This window comes from Primulina eburnea, chromosome 10 (genome assembly GCF_022965805.1).
Source record: "Primulina eburnea isolate SZY01 chromosome 10, ASM2296580v1, whole genome shotgun sequence".
In the NCBI taxonomy this organism is placed as follows: domain Eukaryota; kingdom Viridiplantae; phylum Streptophyta; class Magnoliopsida; order Lamiales; family Gesneriaceae; genus Primulina; species Primulina eburnea.
The window spans coordinates 15,140,525-15,164,196 of record NC_133110.1 but is presented as its reverse complement, the minus strand read 5'-3'; the positions used below and the strand labels follow the sequence as shown (position 1 = coordinate 15,164,196).

General features: G+C 36.3%; 1 protein-coding gene across 1 annotated transcript; it reads left to right on the top strand.

Annotated features, from left to right (window-relative positions):
* Nucleotides 1–15,875: 15,875 nt before the first annotated feature.
* Nucleotides 15,876–22,917, top strand: LOC140842926 (uncharacterized). The gene is made up of 10 exons (XM_073211131.1): nt 15,876–16,177; nt 16,270–16,901; nt 19,151–19,217; nt 19,814–19,906; nt 20,233–20,419; nt 20,527–20,742; nt 20,918–21,043; nt 21,435–21,650; nt 21,826–21,951; nt 22,781–22,917. Exons 4-10 carry the CDS (start codon nt 19,832–19,834, stop codon nt 22,915–22,917), a joined length of 1,083 nt encoding a protein of 360 aa, XP_073067232.1. The 5' UTR covers nt 15,876–16,177; nt 16,270–16,901; nt 19,151–19,217; nt 19,814–19,831.
* Nucleotides 22,918–23,672: the final 755 nt, after the last annotated feature.

The following is a 23,672-nucleotide window of genomic DNA, read 5'->3' as shown; positions in this document are numbered from 1 at the left end:
AGCATATGGCTGATCTCGTGTATTTTGTGGTTGTTTTGTAGGACTTGGACCGAAAAGTGGGATTTTATTTGCCAAAGAAGCGAGAGGTACTCGCTAGGGCGGTCAAAAGTGACCGCCCCAGCGAGCATGTGTTGCTTGGACGAGGAGTTGGTGCGCAAGTGTCTCGCTAGGGCGGTCAAAAGTGACCGCCCCAGCGAAAATAATGGTCCAGCCGAGAAGTTGTTGCGCGAAGCTCTCGCTAGGGCGGTCAAAAGTGACCGCCCCAGCGAGACCAGAGACATGGCCAAGGATTTTATTCGAGAACTACTCGCCCCAGCGGTCAAAAGTGGTCGCCCTAGCGAGCGACGAGATCAAAGAAGATTTGTTTCCAAGTTTTGTGGACTCTATCCGAACCTAACCTAATACACGAGATTGGGCGCCGTTTTTCAGACTGACACACCAGATTTTCCATCAATTTTCTTAGGAGGAAGGCTAGGAGCAAAGGAGATTTTTGAAGACCTCGAGATTTCCAAGCGTCGCGGCCTTCGTCCGTCGTCATATTTAGTATTTTCATATTCAGTATTTTTTTTCTTGCGTAGATTGTTGATTTTTAGTATGACTTTGGTTGGCTAAACTCTATATTTGTTGGGATTTGAGGGGATCCTATCCCGTACTCGTGGTTTAACATTATTTATCGACGTTTTTATGAGTGATTTGCCTATGCTTTTGTGCTTTCTTATTTCAATTGAAGTCTAGCTAACTTCCTTTGATTATTTCATGTTGTTAATGATTTCGATAGAATAATTGACAATAGAATCGAATAGCATAGACCGCGGATTTACAATTCTAGTAGATATACGGAATTGGGTACGTGTCGATAGTGATAATTCACCCGGATGAAAGCTAGCGGATTTCATAGAACGTAATGCAATCGTGAACTGTTAAATAATTGAGGATACTTGATTACTGCATGTTTATGATTAGTATTAATATAGCTCGACAGAGTATATTAATTAGTCTAGGGAATTCCGTCGAATGCACGAGTAAAAGTCGAGTATAATTATTTGAACACGAGCGGTAGGTGACCTGATAATTCCCAACAAATTCGTTTCTCATTTGATTTTCATCCAATTTAATCATTGATTTCTTGACTATTTATTCTTGCATTTTAATCATTATAGTTATTAAATTCACTTTAGTTTAATCACCAACTCAATCTATCGTTGCTAAAGAAATTTAAGTGAAAATAAGAATATTGTAACGCAGTCCTTGTGGATCGATACTCGTATTCACGTACGTTTATTATAACTTGACTATCGTGCACTTGCGATATTTTAAATCGAGCTTTCATTTATAAAACAAATTTTGGGACTATTTACTGTGCAAGTTTTGCTCGATCAATCCCGCAGGTCCTGCTCTGCAGCTAGGGCTTTGGAGACGGCAATCTCATAAGTAGTAGGGTGGGGTCAGACACCCTAACATCCCGGCGCAAGATCGGCCGTAAACCCACAAAGAAATGCATCAACTTAGCTTTGGCATCATTCGCGATCAGGGGCACAAAGTGACAGCCCCTCTCGAACTTACGGATAAACTCCGTAACCGTCATATCCCCCTGTCTCAGACTCATGAACTCGGTGGTCAGCCTGGTACGAACCTCTTCAGCAAAATACTTGGAGTAGAAAACCTCTGTAAAGCGTGTCCATGAAAGTGTAGCCAAAGTCAGGGCTACCGACGCTACTTCCCACCATAAGCGGGCGTCTCCAGTGAACAGATAGGTGGCACACCGGACTCGGTCTGCGTCTCCTAGCTCCATAAACTCGAAAATGACTTCGAGAGATTTGATCCATCCCTCGGCAACCATGGGGTCGGACGTCCCAGAGAATTCCTTCGGACGCATCTTCATGAATCGCTCATAAACAGCCTCGGGCCCTGCCGGCCTGGCTGCGGCAGCGACAACGGCATTGTTCCCCGCAAACTGTGCGAAGAACTGCGTCATCCTAGCTAGCATCTGGGCATTCATATCAGGCGGAGGGGGTGGAGGTAAGTCTTCCTCCCTCCTACGATCATCACCGTACTCATGACAGCGCCTCGCGCCACCTCTTGGGCGCCCAACCTGGCGTCTAGGGGGCATACTGTTCCATACATAACCCGTACGTAAATAACATGCATAATTCCATAATTTATTCAAATTTAAATACTGAACGATAAAAATCTGGACGTAATATATTTTTCATGAAGACATGCTGTTAAATAATCCATGCTTTAAATAAAATGCTGTAATGTAAAACTTACAGACCGAAGACGTGGCTTCGTGAGTTTCTCGGAGTCACTAGTAGTGTAACCCTTTACAAGAACCTAGGCTCTGATACCAACTGTGAAGGCCCTAAAACTGCTTGCTTTGAAAATTTGCGGAAAATTTGAAAATTTTTCTTTTTAAAAGAACTTAAACGGCCTCATTCATAAAATCACTGGTGAATCAAGTTCAATGTTTTAAATTATTGCATCGGAAGAAAAATAAAGTTTGCCAACAAATACAACTTAAAAATATCCAACGACTGATTAAAAACATTGTTTGCGGAAAAATAATAACTGCTATGCTGAGGTCCTCGGGTGTCACTACTGCCGACCCAAGCTGGCTCACTGGTCCCCGTCCTCGGCCCTGGCCTCATCAGTACCTACAACAATCAAGTCTAGTGAGCCTAAAGACTCAGCATGCATATATCGCAGGTAACGAGTAAAATCTGAAGTAAAATATGCATGCGATAAAATATCATGTCATGAGGCATGCTGAAAATAATCTGTACTCATGCTGAAAATAATCTATACTGATCAATTATAATACGTGCATAACTGAACTGATAATCATAGTAAAAACGTTTGCTCCTTGGAGCCCTGTACTGAAATAACTGGTAAAATTTTCTGTTGAGATTATGTTTTACGCCTGTGGCCACTGCACTAAGCTGAACTGATCCGTAACTGGCTACCGGGGAGGCTGAAACTGAACTGAGCTGTCCGGTCACTGGCGATCGGGTGGTACCATACTGAACTGATCGGTCACTGGCGACCGTATAATATAACACTCCCACATAGTGAATGAACCACAAGCCATATCGCATAAATCTCAAAAATAATCATTTTCTGTTTTTCATGCACGTAATAAAATTTAACTGGCATAATGAAAAATCCTGTAATTTTTCCGACTGGATTGGATTGGATCGTCCCCCAGGCTCGCTGCAACCTAACTGTGCCATGAAAAATATGCAATAGCTTAAACTTGACCAACTATGCAATTTAGTTCAAAAGATGCGACTATGACGCCTAATGACTTCGTATTTAATCATGACCCGAACCAACACTGAACCGACGTATAGTCATGATTAAAATACGCTGAAAATAATGAAATAATGCTCCTAAAATTATGAGGGCCGAAATCTAGGTGGAATGGAGGCCAAAACAAGAAACGCTCTTTCGAGAGTCAATTTGGCACATCGCACCGTAAATTATCGTACGACCTCAAAAATGATCCGAATGACGAACGGCCAAAAACATGACCTTTCTAACTTGATTAGACACTGTCTAGTCCAAGGCCATGGGCTAAAAGCCGACCGAGAACTCGAACGAGCCTCTGAACCGACACAGCAACTTGCTGTAAAATTTTCCAGCGGCTGCGCAACTTGGCACATCGCACCGTAAATTCTCGTACGACTTCAAAAATGATCCGAATGACAAACGGCCAAAAACATGACCTTCCTAACTTGATTAGGCATTGTCCAGTCCAAGGCCATGGGCTAAAAGCCGACCAAGAACTCGAACGAGCCTCTGAACCGTCACAGCAACTTGCTGTCAAAAAAATACAGCAGCTTCTCACTTGTTTTCCTTGTGTCGTTTTCGAGTCCGCCGGCCATTGCGGCTTACACCACCAACCAGAGACCCTTACCAACATCCCAAGGAAGGATTTGAACCATGGCTAAGGGCAGAAGACCAGCCACAATTCGCACCTATCCAGCAAACTTCAGAAAAGATTCACCCGAGAGCACAAATTCTGCGCGTCGAGCATTGTTCTTGTTTTGCTGTCACGGATCGTTCCATTGGCCATTTGATTGACCATGGCACAATCTAGACATCTAGGGGCATGGTATGAACTGTGGTTAAGGGCCATAGGCCAACCAAGATCCATACCAAACCACCAAACTCGAAATACATATGCTGTCCAAAAACTGAAGGGCCGAGAGGGGAGGGGCTGTTGTGATGTTTTAATTAAAAACCGAGGAGCCATGGACCAAGCCACCAAAAGGGAGACTTAGTCACGTATTAGACTTGCTATGGGAGTTATCTAACCATGGCTATAGGCCCCTAGGGCAGCCAAGATCAGATCCTTCCTCCATGACAACAAACTGAAATTTTCGAACAAGATTCTGCACTATTGGGAAGGTTGCTGTCATTTCGATTTCCAGCAAGTGTGGGGGCTGAATGAATGGACCAACATGGTCCTAATGCATCCTATTACATTTCTAGGAACAGCCTTGGGAGCCTGGAGTCGAACCATAACCTGAAATCCACAACACGAAGCAAACCGTTAAGCTGCCCAAGAAAACCGGAAAAATCTGCATGTTGGTTTTCTGAAAAATTCTTGAAACATTTCGGTTTTATCATAATGAAATCTGATCATGCACTTAAAAATACCGATAATATGACTTGATTGAGGTTTAGAAAAAGTATATACATGCCTTGGATTCGTTTTGAAAGAAAACGAAAAGAACGAAGCGATACGGCGCGGAGGAGACGGAGTTGCTTGCTTCTCTACCTTTCCTTGCTCTTGATTTTTCTTGCCTTCTCTTAGCTATGAGTCCCAAGGTTTTCCTCACTCAAAAACACTCTGAATTTCGTGCATGAGGGATAGAGTTCAAAAGAGTTACTTTGGATAGAGTTAAAAATATGTTCTATTTAGATATATGTGTAATAAAAGAGTTACTTTGGATAGAGTTCAAACAAGTTTTATGGTTTATGCATAAGTTTTTAGGTTTGCTACCTTTTGCTATGACAAGCGACCAAACTTGGGCCGCCACACATCGATTTGGTATTTAAAGAATTCGGTGGTGAACCCAAGTTGGTGATTTATTGTTAAATTTGATCGTGAATTATTTAGTTCTGGCCATATTGATAAGTTGTTTTTTGATACTGGGTGAGAAAATTGAAGATAAGGCATTTCTAGATTTGATAAAAAGGTTGTTTGAATGTAAGATAGTCAACATTGAATTGGGTGGGGTTTGTTTAGGCAGGGGTCTGCCTCAAGAATCTGACTTTAGTTCGATGTTGATCCATGTTTACTTTAATGGGTTTGATAAGGAAGTTCACGAATTACTATTAAACACGAATAAAGAGATTCCTAAGTTCGTGGAAAATGATCTTGTATCGGCTGAAAGAAATTCAGACCATGTTTTTTTATAAGCCATTGAAGATTTATGATGTCCGATTATTGGATGAGATATTGATTGTTACTTGAGGAACAAAAATTGATGGCTTTAGAATTGAAGAATAGAGTAGTGAAGTTATTAGAACGTGATTTGGATTTGAGAGTGGATAAACTTACAACTGTCATTCATAGCGCGGTTCACTACAAAAATGTGAGACCCCGAGACTAAACACTTGTAAAATAGCTTTGATGGTATTTTGGTAAATAAGTTGAAAATTATAAGTTGAAAAATAATGAATAAATTTTAAGGGTAAAATGGTAAATAGTGACATATCTTTTTCATATGAAGTCCAAATGATTTGATATTTGGATATAACGAAGAAAACACAAAGATATAGAAGTTTCATGTTTTGAGTTTTGAAAAATTGGAACGTTTGACTGGTCCAAAATGATATACCGATGCTAAAATGTCAATGGTATTTTCGTAATTACGTGATGGCATTTTCGTAATTATTTGATGGTATTTTCGTAATTATGTGATGGCAATTATGGCAATTTCGTAAATAATATAATATTATTAAAAAAAACAAAAAAAGATAAATATGAATAAATTGAATTGATTCATTCGACTCTTGCAGTGAGTCGAGAGAACGAGGGAATATAAAGAGTTTTGATTTTTTCTTTTCGATCGTGCGATTTATCAGTTTATCTAATCGACGAACCGACTTTATGTAACACCTCTTGCTCTGATCTCTTAAAATAACAGCGGAATTTAAAAATTTTACTCTTATAGGAAGGAATGATTTAAAACTTCTCTTGACATAAACACATTTTCAATATTTACAACCAAAAGTGTATATATACATGATCAACTAAATGATGCAACAAAAGACAAAACATCATTTTAATGATCATGCCAAAGTGTTAGCAAAATACTCTTCTTCCTTCCCTCTCTTATGCATATGACCCGGGCTCCAATCAACGTCCTGGTTCGTCGCTCTTATCTGCATCACATGAATAACTTAAATGAGTATAAAACTCAGCAAGTGGAACTCTTACATAGCAATGTACATATCATACTCTGTAAAACATGGCTTTGAAATCATAAATACCATCAACTTTGAAACATGAACTCTGAAACATGAATAGCATAATAATAACGATGGTATTTCTCTTTTCTCTGGTGGATTGATATCTAAATAGTATCTCTGTCTCTAACTTATATCCCATCGATATAAATCGATTACTCTCTCGGGATATAAGCCTATGGTCGTTGATCAACTCATTGCATGCAAACTCTGGCTATCTATTTATCAATCCAATAAATCATTTGAACTCTCTTTGGGGCATTAACCCAAACACTTTGCATACTCTTTCTCTTGTATTCACTTTTTACACAATTGAGACATAAAAGCCTCTCATATACAACAAGGTATATCTATACATAATGTAAATCAAATAGGAGGGAATAACATGTTAAAACATTGTAACACAATACATATATTATCATGTGAGCACAAAAAATGAAATTCCACTTACTACACTTGGATCACTTGATTCTATACTCTTGGAACAAAACCTACAACAATAAACCATTAATTTCACCATCAACATCTCAATAATCATGAAACCATACCATAAACTCCATAAAGCCAACATAATCAAACATCTCCACAATTCCCCAATACCTTAAACCAAGAAATAACCAAAGACACGAGCTTACCTTAGCTCCTTCAACTCAAAATAACCTTGTTTTCTCTTCAATAATCCAACAAGAAGCTTGAATCTAATAAAGAAAAGAAAGAAAATGGAACCCTAGCTTTCCTTGCTCTGAAGAAACCGAGAAGAATGAGGGAAATGAGAGAAAAATGAAGTCTCCACCTATTTTATACCTTAAAACACCAAAACACGACTTTACTGTTCAAAGACCGCGGGTGCGCTCCAACATACACCGTGGGTGCGCTCTTGCTACAGGAAAACAACCAAAATTGTGAAGCCTGAGACCGCGGGTGCGCTCTCCACTCTGCGCACAGCTTCTCCAAAGATCGCCTCTGAAACGCCTCTTCCCGTCATAATTTGGAAAAATGGTAAACTACAAAGTTGTAGCTCTGTGTCTTTTCTTGAACCGCTCAAAATTTCAGATCATTTGGAATCCTGAGGAAAAGGTTATGCTAAATCTCCCAACATGTGTCACTGGAGGAACGTCGAAACACACGACACACTTCGGGGCACTTTTTGGCTTACCTTCCACAATGATTTGAACAAAACTCAAACTAAGAAAATTATACCTCTATGTCTTATCTAACCACTCCAATTGGCCTCATACAAATTGGCTCAACATACGAATTATCATGAATTTAATCGTAACGACGCTACAATCGAACTACCCAACATCTATCATCAACAATACTATAAATCATAAATCGTCATCCTTAACATTAAAACTATACTTAAACTTACCTAAGTAGTCAATAAACATAAGAAATCCTAAACCATACCGATCACCAAGCTTGGATATTACAATCTCCCCTCCTTAGAGGAATTTCATCCCCGAAATTGACGTCACTGCCCAAACAACTCAGGATACTTCTCTTTCATCTCATCTTCTGGTTCCCACGTGGCTTCTTCAATCAAATTATTTCTCCAAAGGATTTTAACAATTCCGATCTCTTTGTTTCTCAACACTTTAACTTTGCGATCAAGAATTTGAACTGGAATCTCTTGGTACGTTAAATTCGGTGTCAAATCCAATGGCTCGTGGTGAAGAACATGGGAAGGATTTGCGATATACTTCCTGAGCATGGAGACATGAAAAACATTATGAACTCTATCAAGATCTGGCGGCAAGGCTAACCTGTAAGCTCGATCACCAACTCTGTCCAATATCTCAAATGGACCAATAAATCAAGGACTCAACTTTCCCTTCTTGCCAAACCGCATCACACCTTTAAGAGGTGCTATCTTCAAGAACACATGATCGCCAACCTCAAACTGCAACGGCCTTCGTCTCACATCAGCATAACTCTTCTGTCTCGACTGTGCTGTCTTCATCCTTTCTCGAATAACAGCAACAACATCAGTTGTTTGTTGGACCAACTCTGGACCCAACATCTTTCTCTCACCAATGTCGTCCCAATATAAGGGCGATCTACACTTCCTGCCATAAAGTGCTTCATACGGTGCCATACCAATCGTCGCTTGGTAGCTATTATTGTACGTGAACTCAACAAGAGGCAATTTGGAATCCCAGCTACCAGGATAATCGAAAATCTGGGGTCACGATCAGACACAATCGAAACAGGCACACCATGAAGTCTAACAATCTCTGCTATGTACTCTTTGGCATACTGGTTCATGGAATACGTTGTCTTAACTGGAAGAAAATGCGCTGACATGGTCAACCGATCAAAAATAACCCAAATAGAGTTAAAACCTTTCTGCGTCCTGGGAAGACCAATCACAAAATCCATTGTCATGTGCTCCCATTTCCATTGAGGAATCGGCAATGACTGCAATGTCCCAGCAGGTCTTTGATGCTCGATTTTCACCTGCTGACGGGTCAGACACTGAGAAATAAACATGGCAACATCCTTCTTCATACTTGGCCACCAATAGATTCTACGAAGATCCTGATACATCTTGGTACTACCTGGATGTATCGAGTATGGCGCGGTATGTGCCTCTGTTAAGACGTCCCTCCGAATATCATCACCAGTAGGAATGCATATACGACCTCTGAATGTCATCAAACCATCTCTATTCATTCCAAACTTTGAATTACCTCTCTCCTCTGCTCTAGCTCCCATCTCTGATAATTGTACATCAATGGCTTGCTCTCTACGGATCATGTCTGTCAATGTAGCACGAATAACCAACGCTGAAAAGCGAGCAATGGTTACCGGTACTACTAAAGCTATCTCTTCTCGTTGCAAGTCCAACAACAATGGCTTCTGAATCATAGAACTCAAAGAAAAACTTGACTTACGGCTCAAAGCATCCGCTACAACATTCTCCTTCCCTGGGTGGTAACTAATCGTCACATAATAATCTTTGACAAGTTCTAACCACCGTCTATGTCGCATATCGAGTTCTTTCTGAGAAAACAAATACTTTCAACTCTTGTGGTCCGTGAAAATTTCACACTTTTCGCCATACAAGTAATGTCTCCAGATTTTCAGAGCAAAAACCACAGCTGCCAGTTCCAAATCATGCGTAGGATAATTCTTCTCATAGTCTTTCAATTGACGAGAAGCATAAGCTATAACATTTCCATGTTGCATCAGCACTGCACCAAGACCCTTCTTTGACGCATCGGTATAAACAACAAAGTCCTCTGTACCACTGGGCAATGCAAGTACCGGAGCTGTCGTCAACTTATCTTTCAACTCTTGGAATCCACTCTGGCATTCATTGGACCACTCAAACTTCACAGTTTTCCTCGTCAGATTGGTTAACGGCAGGGCAATCTTGGAAAAGTCTGAGATAAAGCAACGATAATAACCCTCCAAACCAAGAAAACTGCGTACCTCTGATACAGTGGTAGGAATAGGCCACTTCTGTATCGCCTCAATCTTTGCTGGATCAACAGCTAAACCATCCTTCGAGACAATATGGCCTAAGAAAGCAATCTGCTCCAACCAGAACTAACATTTCTTCAACTTAGCATACAACCTCTTTTCTCTCAACAAATGAAGAACAACTCTGAGGTGTTCTGAATGAAGATCTCTGGTCTTGGAATAAATCAATATGTCATCGATAAAAACAATGACAAAGCTATCCAAATACGGCTTGAACACCCGGTTCATAAGATCCATGAAGACTGAAGGAGCATTAGTCAGACCAAACAACATAACCAGAAATTCGTAATGACCATAACTGGTCCGAAACGCCGTCTTAGGGATATCAGACTCCCTAACTTTCAACTGATAATAACCAGATCGTAGATCAATCTTTGAAAACACCGTAGCCCCCTGCAATTGATCAAAAAGATCATCTATCCGTGGCAACGGATACTTATTCTTGATAGTCACTTTGTTGATTTCTCTATAGTCAATGCACAGCCGCAAAGACCCATCTTTCTTTTTGACAAAAAGAACCGGAGCTCCCCAAGGCGAAGAACTAGGCCGAATAAAACCTTTATCCAAAAGATCCTGCAACTGCGACTTCAACTCTTTCATCTCTGTAGGGGCCATTCTATACGGAGCCTTAGAAATAGGAACCGTACCTGAAACTAGATCAATCACAAACTCTACATCTCTGTCCGGCGGTAAACCCAGCACAACATCCTCAAATACATCAGGGAATTCTCTCACCACATCAATATCATCAATATTCAACTTCACAATTCCATCCATATCAACAATCGAAGCCAAAAACCCATCACAACCTCTAAACAACAACTTCTTAGCCTCAAGACACGAAATAAAAGGTAGGACCAGTGAAGTACCTGTACTAGCAAGCATACCTTCCTTATTTGCATCATCTGCAAATTTTACCGTCTTGACAACGCAATCAATCACTGCACGGTAAGCTGATAGCCAATCCATGCCAAGTTCAATATCGAACGCAACCATCGGAATAACAATCAAATCGGCATAAACCACTCGTTCATCAATTTGAACAGAACCTGAATACACAATAGACGTCGGGCACAACACATCTCCCGAAGGCAATACAACATTAAACTGGAGGGGAATAGCAGAAGGAACTATACCCAAAGATCTCAAAAATAGTTCAGACATAAAAGAATGAGTAGCACCTATATCAATCAATGTCGTAGCTACTCTGCCTGAAATTAAGATAATACTAGAGATCACAGAAGAACAGGATTTATACCTTCCTTCGTCATGTTGAAGATGCGACCCTGCACCTTCTCTTTACCCGATCATCTCGGACAATCTTTGGCAATATGGCCTGCAGTGCCACATCGGTAGCAAGTGTAAGAACCAAACCTGCACTCACCTCTATGAGGCCTATTACACTTGGGACACATTATCTTCTCTGGATCAAATGGAACTGCTGGTGCTTTAAAACTCGGTTCCATCTTGCCTTTCCCTTTGAATCTGTCTTTACCTCTTTGGTTCGAACCTTGACCTCTCTGAGCCATATACTGCTGCCTCGCCTGTCTCTCTCTTGCAATCTCTTTCTCATCTTGTTCAGCCAACAGAGCCTTAGCCACAATCTCCTTGAATGTCACAGCTTTTGACATGTTAATTAATGTCCATTCTGATTTCTGCTCTAAGACCTCTAATGAAATGAGCACCCTTATCTTTGTCAAACAGACAGCCCTCCTCGAACGTCAGAATATACTCGTCAACATTCATACCTCCTTGACGAAGTTCTAGAAACTCAGTCACCTTCTTGGCTCGAAGTGCATCAGGGAAGTACTTGTTATAGAAAAGATCAGTGAACTCTTGTCATTTCAATGCCGGAACATCCACACTAACCTTGGTAGCATTCCAAAAAATGCGTGCAGCCATGACTAACATTAACACTCTACATCCAACTCTGTCTTTATCTTCGTAGTTGAGATGATCGAAGATCGCCTCAAGAGCTTTGACCCACTCTATAGCTACTAATGGATCAGTGCCTCCTGCAAACTCAGGCGGATCCATCCTCTTGAAAGCAATAAAGATCCCATCGGTACCAACTGCTTGAGCCACTTGGCCTCTCACTTGAACTCTACCATGGTCTGTACCTTGCATACGGAGCAACTGCTGGATCTGCTCACTATGGACCTTGTCTTGCTCTTTCAATAACTTGCCGAACTCATCGACAACTCTAGAGGAAGAACTATCCTCACCCTCTGCATCTTTTCTCTTAGGAGGCATACTCCTACAATGTGCTCATACAATACATATCAATAGATAACAATTAATAGATGTAGAAGAAGACATACCCGGACTATTGAAAGTAGACGAAGTCATATGCATTGGTCCGAAGAACATTGCTCCGATACCACTAAATGTAACACCTCTTGCTCTGATCTCTTAAAATAACAGCGGAATTTAAAAATTTTACTCTTATAGGAAGGAATGATTTAAAACTTCTCTTGACATAAACACATTTTCAATATTTACCACCAAAAGTGTATATATACATGATCAACTAAATGATGCAACAAAAGACAAAACATCATTTTAATGATCATACCAAAGTGCTAGCAAAATACTCTTCTTCATTCCCTCTCTTATGCATATGACCCCGGCTCCAATCAACGCGTCAGTTCATCGCTCTTATCTGCATCACATGAATAACTGAAATGAGTATAAAACTCAGCAAATGGAACTCTTACTTAGCAATGTACATATCATACTCTGTAAAACATGGCTTTGAAATCATAAATACCATCAACTTTGAAACATGAACTCTGAAACATGAATAGCATAATAATAACGATGGTATTTCTCTTTTCTCTGGTGGATTGAAATCTAAATAGTATCTCTATCTCTAACTTATATACCATCGATATAAATCGATTACTCTGTCGGGATATAAGCCTATGGTCGTTGATCAACTCATTGCATGCAAACTCTGGCTATCTATTTATCAATCCAATAAATCATTTGAACTCTCTTTGGGGCATTAATCCAAACACTTTGCATACTCTTTTCTCTTGTATTCCCTTTTTACACAATTGAGACATAAAAGCCTCTCATATACAACAAGGTATATCTATACATAATGTAAATCAAATGGAAGGGAATAACATGTTAAAACATTGTAACACAATACATATATTATCATGTGAGCAAAAGGAATGAAATTCTACTTACTACACTTGGATCACTTGATTCTATACTCTTGGAACAAAACCTACAACAATAAACCATGAATTTCACCCTCAACATCTCAATAATCATGAAACAATACCATAAACTCCATAAAGCCAACATAATCAAACATCTCCACAATTCCCCAATACATTAAACCAGAAATAACCAAAGACACGAGCTTACCTTAGCTCCTTGAACTCAAAATAACCTTGTTTTCTCTTCAATAATCCAACAAGAAGCTCGAATCTAAGAAAGGAAAGAAAGAAAATGGAACCCTAGCTTCCCTTGCTCTAAAGAAACCGAGAAGAATGAGGGAAATAAGAGAAAATTGAAGTCTCCACCTATTTTATACCTTAAAACACCAAAACCACGAATTTACTGTTCACGGACCGCGGGTGCGCTCCAACATACACCGCGGGTGCGCTCTTGCTACGGGAAAACAACCAAAATTGTTAAGCCTGAGACAGCGGGTGCGGTCATCATTTGGAGCGCTGGTGCGCTCTCCACTCTGCGCACATCATCTCCAAAGATCGCCTTGGAAACGCCTCTTCCCTCATAATGTGGAAAAATGGTAAACTACAAAGTTGTAGCTCTGTGTCTTTTCTTGAACCCCTCAAATTTCAGATCATTTGGAGGCCTGAGGAAAAGGTTATGCTAAATCTCCCAACATGTGTCACTGGAGGAACGTCGAAACACACGACACACTTCGGGGCACTTTTTGGCTTACCTTCTACAATGATTTGAACAAAACTCAAACTAAGAAAGTTATACCTCTATGTCTTATCTAACCACTCCAATTGGCCTCATACCAATTGGCTCAACATACGAATTATCATGAATTTAATCGTAACGACGCTACAATCGAACTACCCAACATCAATCATCAACAATACTATAAATCATAAATCGTCATCCTTAACATTAAAACTATACTTAAACTTACCTAAATAGTCAATAAACATAATAAATCCTAAACCATACCGATCACCAAGCTTGGATATTACACTTCAGTTCTGGGATCGTTGACATGAGGTCTTCGATTTGAGGTATAAATTTTATATTTTTGATGATGTTTTAAATTCGTCGATTTTTGGAATAAATCCGATAAATCGTTAAATCATACAAAAATTGAAAATTGTTGAGTAGCGTATGATTTTAACGGAGTAGAGAAGATTATAGTGATGTTATTTTGAATTATTCCTAATTTATTATAATTAGAGAATTTTAATCGTTTGATTGAGATTGGAGAATTATTTGTCAGTTTTTATTAATTCTGAGAAATATATGCAGTAGAATAACCGACAAGAAATTAAGTTTTGAAGTCGGAATTGAATTACGCTACAATTTGAATTTGATATCAATTTTTGAAGTTTCAAAATATATTTGAAACTTATATTATTGAATTTGAATTAGGTTATTGATTGAAATGAATATGCTATTGATGTAGATAGATTTTTATACTGAAATCTAAAGTTACAGTGGACTGGAAACGAAGAATTGAGGTATGTTGCGACCGGGTAACATACAACAGGTATCTGTATTATGATATATGTGTGAATGAATGGATTGAGAATACATGTCTATATGTCATATTTGTTGATTTTATGTGGCATACATGACATGCACGTTGAGCTATGATCCTTGGATATCCTGATATGATTTTATTTGATTATGGGGTTTGTGAACACGATGCTATGTTTGGTATTATATGACCCTTAAAGCATAGTCATTTTTGGCCCCGATGATTGATTGAGATTTGGGATTTGATGGCGCTTTGTCGACGCTATCATACGAGCATCTCTGATTGAGACCGGTGTCCCAGCTCGAGCATTGATTTGATAGCGATTTGTTTGATTCTGACATGTGCTTAGTGGATGGGAATTTGACCTGATACCTCACGACATACATGAATTGCATATCATATATCATTGTTTAGATATATGTGGTATATATTGTGGTTGTTTCAGACTGAGATTTGCTCACCCCAGAGGGGGCTGTTGTTGTCTTTGTATGTTGACAATGACAGGTACTTCGAGTTATCAGGAGACCGGAGATAGTACTTCTGGAGGAAGTCATGGTTGAGTTGAGGTTTAGTGGTTGTTTGTATTTAGTTGTTTTTGATTACGTGTGGGCATGTTTTATGATGTGAGATGAAATATTATTTTTAGTATTCAAATAATATGTTTTGGGCTCATTGTAAAGAAAATTTTAACTCGTTTTCCGCTGTAATTAATTAATGCTAATCTAATTGCATTGTAATCACGATTAGGAATTAAGGGCCCCACAAAAAAAACGGAAGGCGTAGCGACGATTTTTCCTAAACCGTCGCTATATAGCGACAGTTTTTATTAAAATCGTCGCTATTAGTGACGGTTTTTCATCCACCGTCGCTAATATTGCGACAATTCCACAAACCGTCGCCCATGTGCGACAATCTTGTATTCTACCGTCGCTATGTTGGCGACCGTTTTCAATCAACTGTCGCTTAATTTTAAAGACGACGGGTTTTATCAAAACATTCGCTATAGAGCAACAGATTAAATATACCGTCGCTTAATCTTTTACTATTTATTAAAGCTAAGCCTATTAGAGTAACTGTCTTGGTCTGTTTTTAAACTCCCTAAAATACCCTCACTCCACCTCTCCACCTTTTTTCCACCTCTCCACCTTTTTCAGATTTCTAACCTTATCAGACTATCTTCTTCTCTCCCAAATCCCAAACGAAGAGGCGCCTAAAACTCCACTCCCCTTTCTTCGTTATTCAGTTAAATCTGTATCTCAATTATAAATAACATTTCAATTGTCGTGCAGATCGGATATATTCATCTCAATTTCTCGATCAACTCCCCTCCGCCTCCGGCTCTTCCCTTCGAAAAAACCTTCATCTTTCTCCAACCGCCGCTGCAACTCCCTACGGTATTTACATTTTTTTTAATTATTCTGTGAAAAACTATCTAAGCCTCAACGGTGGGACGCCGGTAGTTGCTTGGATTGAGTATGATTCGAGGACGTATGTCATCAATATAAATCTTCAGCAATCTTCGTAAAAACCTCAGCTTCCTCTTTTTTCTTCTCAGTTGGATCTTTCTCCAATTCTTGAAGGTTTGCTAGCAAGTTCCAATTATCTCTTGGGTTGGAGCTTCAAAATAAACGGGGAAGCAAAAAATTTGGATTAGGCTTCTCTCCCTTCGCTTCCTAGCAACCAAAAAGAAACCAATAGGCCGAATTGTAGCATTCGCCACGGTCGCAGCTGCCATTCTTTTACTGTCTTCAATCTTTAAGGGTAATTTCTTACTGGTAAATAATTTTTTTCTTTCATCCTTCGCAAATCATATTTACTCTTTCTCCTCCTTTGCTTGACTGCAATCATTTGTTTCATTTTTCGTGTTTTTCGACTTTTTTATTTTCATCGTCCATGGAGGATTAAAGCCGAAGAAACAACAGTTCACTGGCCTCTTTCTCACCACATGGTAATTTCTTCTTCAAAATTGTGCATTTTGTTTACTTCACACAAATAAATATCATCTCTCGCTTGATAGAATATGTTTGGATATTTGATTGCTACTGAAACACCAATTGAGAAATAGACACGATTTTGTGCAGCTGTTTGTCTTTGTCTTACTTCTTAAACACATCACTCCAATTTACTCATTTTAATATCTATTAGTGGACCAATGTCAAATAGATCAGCATGCCATCAAGGAAAAGTAACAGGATGGCTTATTAGTATCCAGGTACTATTGTTTCACAGTTTTCGTTCAGCATATGTGTACTTAGGACTGGGGATGATTCTTATTCCAAATTTGAGAGAAGCGACTAAGATAAATCCTTCTTTAAATTTTTGTTCATCATCTTGGACTAGCAAGACGATGGATAACTTTCATGTTTCAATGCATGTGATAAGAAATTGTCAATCTCTTGGGAATAAAGATGGTGTGATGGGATCTATGCATTAGTGTTCAAATGTTTACGAAAGAAACAAATTGTTCTGCTGTTCAAACTACTGCGTCTGTATGTATAAAAGTATTTAGTGGAATACTGTGGTTTTTGTTATTTTAAGCAATTCAGTGGATTGTATGTCCAGAGTTTGGGTTTGGGTCATTATCATTCAAGGGAATATGAACATCCTGTTGGGCCATTCAATGAAAGAATAACTACTGGACACTCAATCAAATACTGTAGCTGTATTCATATTAATCATATACAGCATCTGGACATACTGGAGCCGAACTTCTTTTAATTAATTTTTTCTGTTTTACATGCCATCTATGTTTGAGAATCAATACAAGTTACTGCAAATAATAATCTACTGAAAAAAATTCGAGGTTACAAACTAGGCAAGCAACATACAAGTAATCTACTCGCATAATTAAATCCACTTTTTATGTTCAAATTCACATTCTCTTATGCTTCATTTTAATCTTCTACTATTTATTAAAGTTGAGTAGGCTAGCGTAACTACATTGCTCTGTTTTTTAAAACAACTAAAATACCCTTCACCCCCACTACATCACTCCACGTTCTTAAACACATCACTTAGATTTTCTCATGTTCAACTTTCCACCCAGAGTGACGCTCTTCTCTTCTCTAAAAATTTACTGCTTCTCAGAATTTGACCGATCTTGAACCTCCTTCAAACCCATCAAATTTTTTAAGGTTTGATTTTTATCTCTTTATCTATTATGTATTATTTTTACACATTATGATCATTTTCCAATTTTTTTATTTATCAATTGAATTATAGAATCTTGAAAAAGTATGCACGTTTTGAATGTTAGTTTGAATTTCCCCCCTCTTATGAATGTTAGTTTCGGTTTTCCCCTTATGAATGTTCTCCAACGTTTTATTCTAGATCAAGGTTTTATATTTTTGAATCACCGTGGAACATGAACTTTAGATTCATACGTCTTCTGATTTTATATTTTTGTGCTGGATTTGGGATTATATATGATTGGTTGAAGCATCTTAATCTGGCTCTTCTCATAACCCAATGTGATTTGCCACAGTTCCTGTATGTTGTCACACATTTTATCTGAATTAAAAAATTTTAAAATCTGGACAGAGTTAAAAACCCAAACGCTAAACTATTTATAGAATTTTGAAAATCATGACTCAAAATATGATAAATTTATTGCAAGTTGTGAAGAAGTATTAGTAAACACACAGTTTGAGAAGCAGAAGACTAATGTCAAAGATTGGAAAATTAAACAAATGATATATTTGGTACACCGATCACGGGAAAATTGGAAAATTTCTGAAATCATCGTAATCATCGTGTTCTGTGAATAATTATTAATGAATTAATAATTGAAATATGAAAATTTTTAAATCATGGATTTTGTGATTTCAAATAAAACAAACTATTTGCACCATTAATCATTGCCCTTAAATAATCTGGTGGTGTATTTTTTTGAAGCATGAGATTATTTTAATTTGGATTCGAGGTATATTTGATTGAATATATTAGATTTTGTTGTGTTTTTACATTTATTTGCATTAGTCATTGCACTTAATGTTTTATAAAATCTGCATAAATAATCTATTTTAATCATTGGTAGTGTATTTGTCAATTTCAAATAGAAATGTATAAATCTCTATTTTTTGATTCCATTTGTTTTGTATTGCGTTATATTTTATAGTTGTCAAGTATAAAATATTTATTTATAGTTTTTAGTTTTTAAGTGTCAAGGATTGAATTTTTTAATTTGTTTCATGTTGATTTCAAATTGGATGGTAGGATTTTATATCGCCTCATGTTGAGTTGTTCGTCTACACGAGATAATTGAGTGTTGTGGTTTTGTATAAACGTACTTGGAATTATTAAGGGGCTGGAAAATTAAAACATCTTTAAATTCATTAAGATCATTTGTTTGTCTTCCAATACAATTTTCATTACGTCATACTTTGTCATATGACTCCATTATGAAACTAACAAATTTTACAATTGATTTATAATATTTGAGTTCTAATGATTTTATTGTAGAAGTAAGAGTGAGTGAAAGAGTAATCAACACTGAAACTCAACAATTTGGTTGTTATATTCATATCATGTTTGCATATTACTGAGAAATCTCATTATTAAATTCTCCTTCATGTACTGTTGATTTTACTTTTATATTTTTTTGTTAATCCATATTAAATTACATGATAACACATTAATTCTTTTGAAATTTCATATTAAATGTTTATTCCATTCATTGGTGAAGCGAAAAGATATCAATTTCAGATTTTATTACTAGCTCTTTCGTTATAAAATAGTATCATAAAATCATCATTATGTAATTTGATCCCTATGTAATAATTATCATAATGTCATATGAATCTTTTTTCAAGGATATGTAAAAACATAAAATTATATCTTCGTCTCTCTTTTACTATTGGGCATGACTAATCTTTTACTATTTTTTATTCGCCCTTTCATATGTATTTTACATTTTTTTCCAAAAAAAAATTTTTTGACATTAGTCTTATGCTTCTCAAATTGTTTGTTTACTAATACTTCTTCACAACTTGCAATAAATTTAACATATTTTGAGTCATGATTTTCAAAATTCTTTAAATAGTTCAGCCATTGGGTTTTTAATTCAGTATTTTAGGTGATGATTTAGCTCGAATTTGATGGAATGAGAATACATTTCTCTTGCAGATATATGCACATTGAAAAATGGAAGCCACGAGTTCGGGAGAACATACACCAAACAACAATGACGTCACAAATCAACAACAAAGGTCTACGCAGGTCTGCAATTTTTTTAATTCAAAATTTCAAGTAAACATTTAATATTGTATTGTAAAAATTTATTAAAATAGAAAAATATTTATATTTTAAGAATCAATTACATTCATGATCAATCAACATAATACAATAGCATATATATATATATATATAATATATATATATGACAAAAATGATGACATATGAGTAAAATATAGCCTCAAATAGTTGACGACAATGAAATGTACGTACATGCAAAAAATATTCATTTAAATTTTCCTCACATGTATTCCACTATTATTTTCTTATTTTCATAACCACATTAACTACTGGTCTTTAATTCTATGCAGGACATGACAAATTCTAGCTTCAGCTCTTACATCATCGAAAGACGACAAATGCTAACGGATAACGAACGTGAAAGGATACATTCTATGACCCAACAACGCCGACAATCTTACCTTGCTCGACATCGATCAAATTACCAAATTAGAAGAATGGAATTTACTTCATCCATTTCTACTTCAAACCAGCATGGTATAAATAATACGTACTTCAAAAAATATTTACATGGTCTATAAATGATACTTTTGATGTGTGCTAGATGCAAAAAAACACTTAAAAATGAATATATTGTTCAACAGATCAACAAATTAATTGGAGATTGACTCAACGTACCAGACAACGATCAATAAATGAGGATGCAAGGAACATGGAATTGGCTTACCGTCGTACAAATTATCGAAGGAGACAAGATAATGAAAGATCATCAATTCCAAATGAGTCTAATCTTGGTAGTAATGATTTTGTTGCACCAAATACAATGATTCAAGAATCAACTCATAACATCGGTGAAAATCGTAAGTATCTTTTACAATATTTGGAATTAAATTCACAATGTAATGCTAAAAATATTTTCTTGGCAAAACAATCATTTATTTACTTTGAAGTATTGTACAAAATATTCCAAATAGTTCTCATTCTCAAATACTACTGCGAAGTTTAAAAAAGCTCCACATCTATTGTTCATGACAGTTGTTGATGTGACTACAGTGCGACAAACATGTCGCTCAGAGCCAATATCTTTTCATACTTTGACATCAAATTACGAGCGTGGAAGTTCTAGCACACGTCTGCCAAGGCCAAATTCTGTTCATCAAGGTATTCTACTATATCCAAATAAATAGTCGATTGAGTATATATGTTTTACACCTTTATCCATTACAAAAGGGTTCAAATAAAAATAAATAATTTAATCAAAATATGTTGACTTAATTTGTTTTAAATTGCTAAATAATTGTTTCACCCAATTTTTATATTTGTGACATAAATATGTATTTTTTTTAAATAAAACATTTTATTGCTTCTGACAGCAATTTCCTCTCTCACGTTATACATGTAATATTTAATGACTTCAATGAGAGTCCATCAACTAGGTGAATGATTTATATTTTTTGTTTAAAATGTCAACATTTTTTGCGTAAATATTTAATCATTTGAATGTGTGCTAGATGCAAAAAAACTGTTACAAAATGAATATATTATTCAACAGATCAACAAATAAATTGGAGATTGACTCAACGTACCAGACAACAATCAATAAATGAGGATGCAAGGAACATGGAATTGGCTCGCGGTCGTACAAATTATCGAAGGAGACAAGATAATGAAAGATCATCTATTCCAGATGAGTCTAATCTTGGTAGTAATGATTTTGTTGCACCAAATACAATGATTCAAGAATCAACTCATAACATCGGTGAAAATCGTAAGTATTTTTACAATATTTGGAATTAAATCCACAATGTAATGTTAAACAATATTTTCTTGGCAAAACAATCATTTATTTACTTTGAAGTATTGTACAAAATATTCCAAATAGTTCTCATTCTCAAATACTACTGCGAAGTTTAAAAAAGCTCCACATCTATTGTTCATGACAGTTGTTGATGTGACTACAGTGCGACAAACATGTCGCTCAGAGCCAATATCTTTTCATACTTTGACATCAAATTACGAGCGTGGAAGTTCTAGCACACGTTTGCCAAGGCCAAATTCTGTTCATCAAGGTATTCTACTATATCCAAATAAATAGTCGATTGAGTATATATGTTTTACACCTTTATCCATTACAAAAGGGTTCAAATAAAAATAAATAATTTAACCAAAATATGTTGACTTAATTTGTTTTAAATTGCTAAATAATTTTTTCACTCAATTTTTATATTTGTGACATACATATGTATTTTTTTTATAAAAAACATTTTATTGCTTCTGCCAGCAATTTCCTCTCTCACGTTATACATGTAATATTTAATGACTTCAATTAGAGTCCATCAACTAGGTGATTGATTTATATTTTTTGTTTTAAATGCCAACATTTTTTGCATAAATATTTAATTATTTGAATGTTTCAGAAGTTGATTTAAAAATTAAATAGGAAGCATCCTACATTAAATATACGATTAAACATGTAAAATTAAATTTAAACACATTGTATATTTTTTAATGTCTTATTTCATAGTTGTGTACAAAAAAAATAATTTATTTAAATTGATTACTCATATTTTTCAAAAACTCATATAACTAATAAAAATATTATTTCAAAATATGGTATATTTTTTTAACATAGAATATGAAATATCTGACTTTTTTATTAGAGCTTATATGCATTTCATAATTTCAATTAACATACAGGAGAAAAAAAATACATTTTGAAATTTTTTCAATATACAGTATACATCATAATTTATTTGAAAAATAGGTTACTTTTAAAAACCAAAGTCTACAAATAATTTATAATAATAAATTTCCACTATATAATTTATTGGTTCACTCTTCCAGCAACAATTTTTTTTAAAATTGTTAATTTGAAGATTAATTTGAAAATTTCTGCAGGAAATATTTTCAATGAAAACAATGTCGTTTTTAACATACAACGATATCCACGTCCACGTCGATATCATAACCTAGCAAGAAATTTCGGTGAAATTGAGATAAATTATCGGTGGCAATTGTCTGAACCAAGAATGTAGAACCCATAAATTAGACTGCGTATAAGCCATGCATAATTTTAGTATTTAAATTAAATTGACTTTTATTGCATAAGTATTTAAATGATTTTTTTTTACTTAAATTAATTATTTCATGCAGCAGTTTGATTTTTTTCGTCATTTCAGTTATTTCAGTGAGGCCGGACTGGAGTTGGAGTTTAGAGATAAAATTTAAGATTCAGAAAATATTTCAAGAACTTAATTTAGCTAGCAAGTAAGTTAATTTAAGTTATAATGAGGTTTAAGAAATTATTTATTCAACTTGAGGTGAGTAGAAAATTAGTTCATTTAAGTTCCAATAATTAAGGGATTAGTTCACTAAATTATTTAAATGATAGGTAAGGCTTTTAAGAGTTGTAAATTTACTTCATAATAAACATTTTCCTTCATTTTATTTCCAAGAATTTCGGCCACCCCTTAGTACCTAGACAATTATTTTGCCAACTCACCTTTGACCCATTCCAAGTAAATTTTAGCATGCTAATCTTTTCAATTATTAACCAAACCTTAATTAGTTAGTTAATAAGCATTATCCAAGCCTTGGATACCATGAAAAAAAAATCGGCCAAGGCATTCTCCAAGTAGACTTGACAAGCATGTGCAAACATTAAATGAGTGGTAGACTTGGTCTTGCATTTAAACCCTTTGTTTGTGGATCTTGCCCCTCACCTTTTATACCATCATTCTCACTTCTCCATGACCGAAAATGAGAGCCATTTTAGAGTAGAAAACCGTGG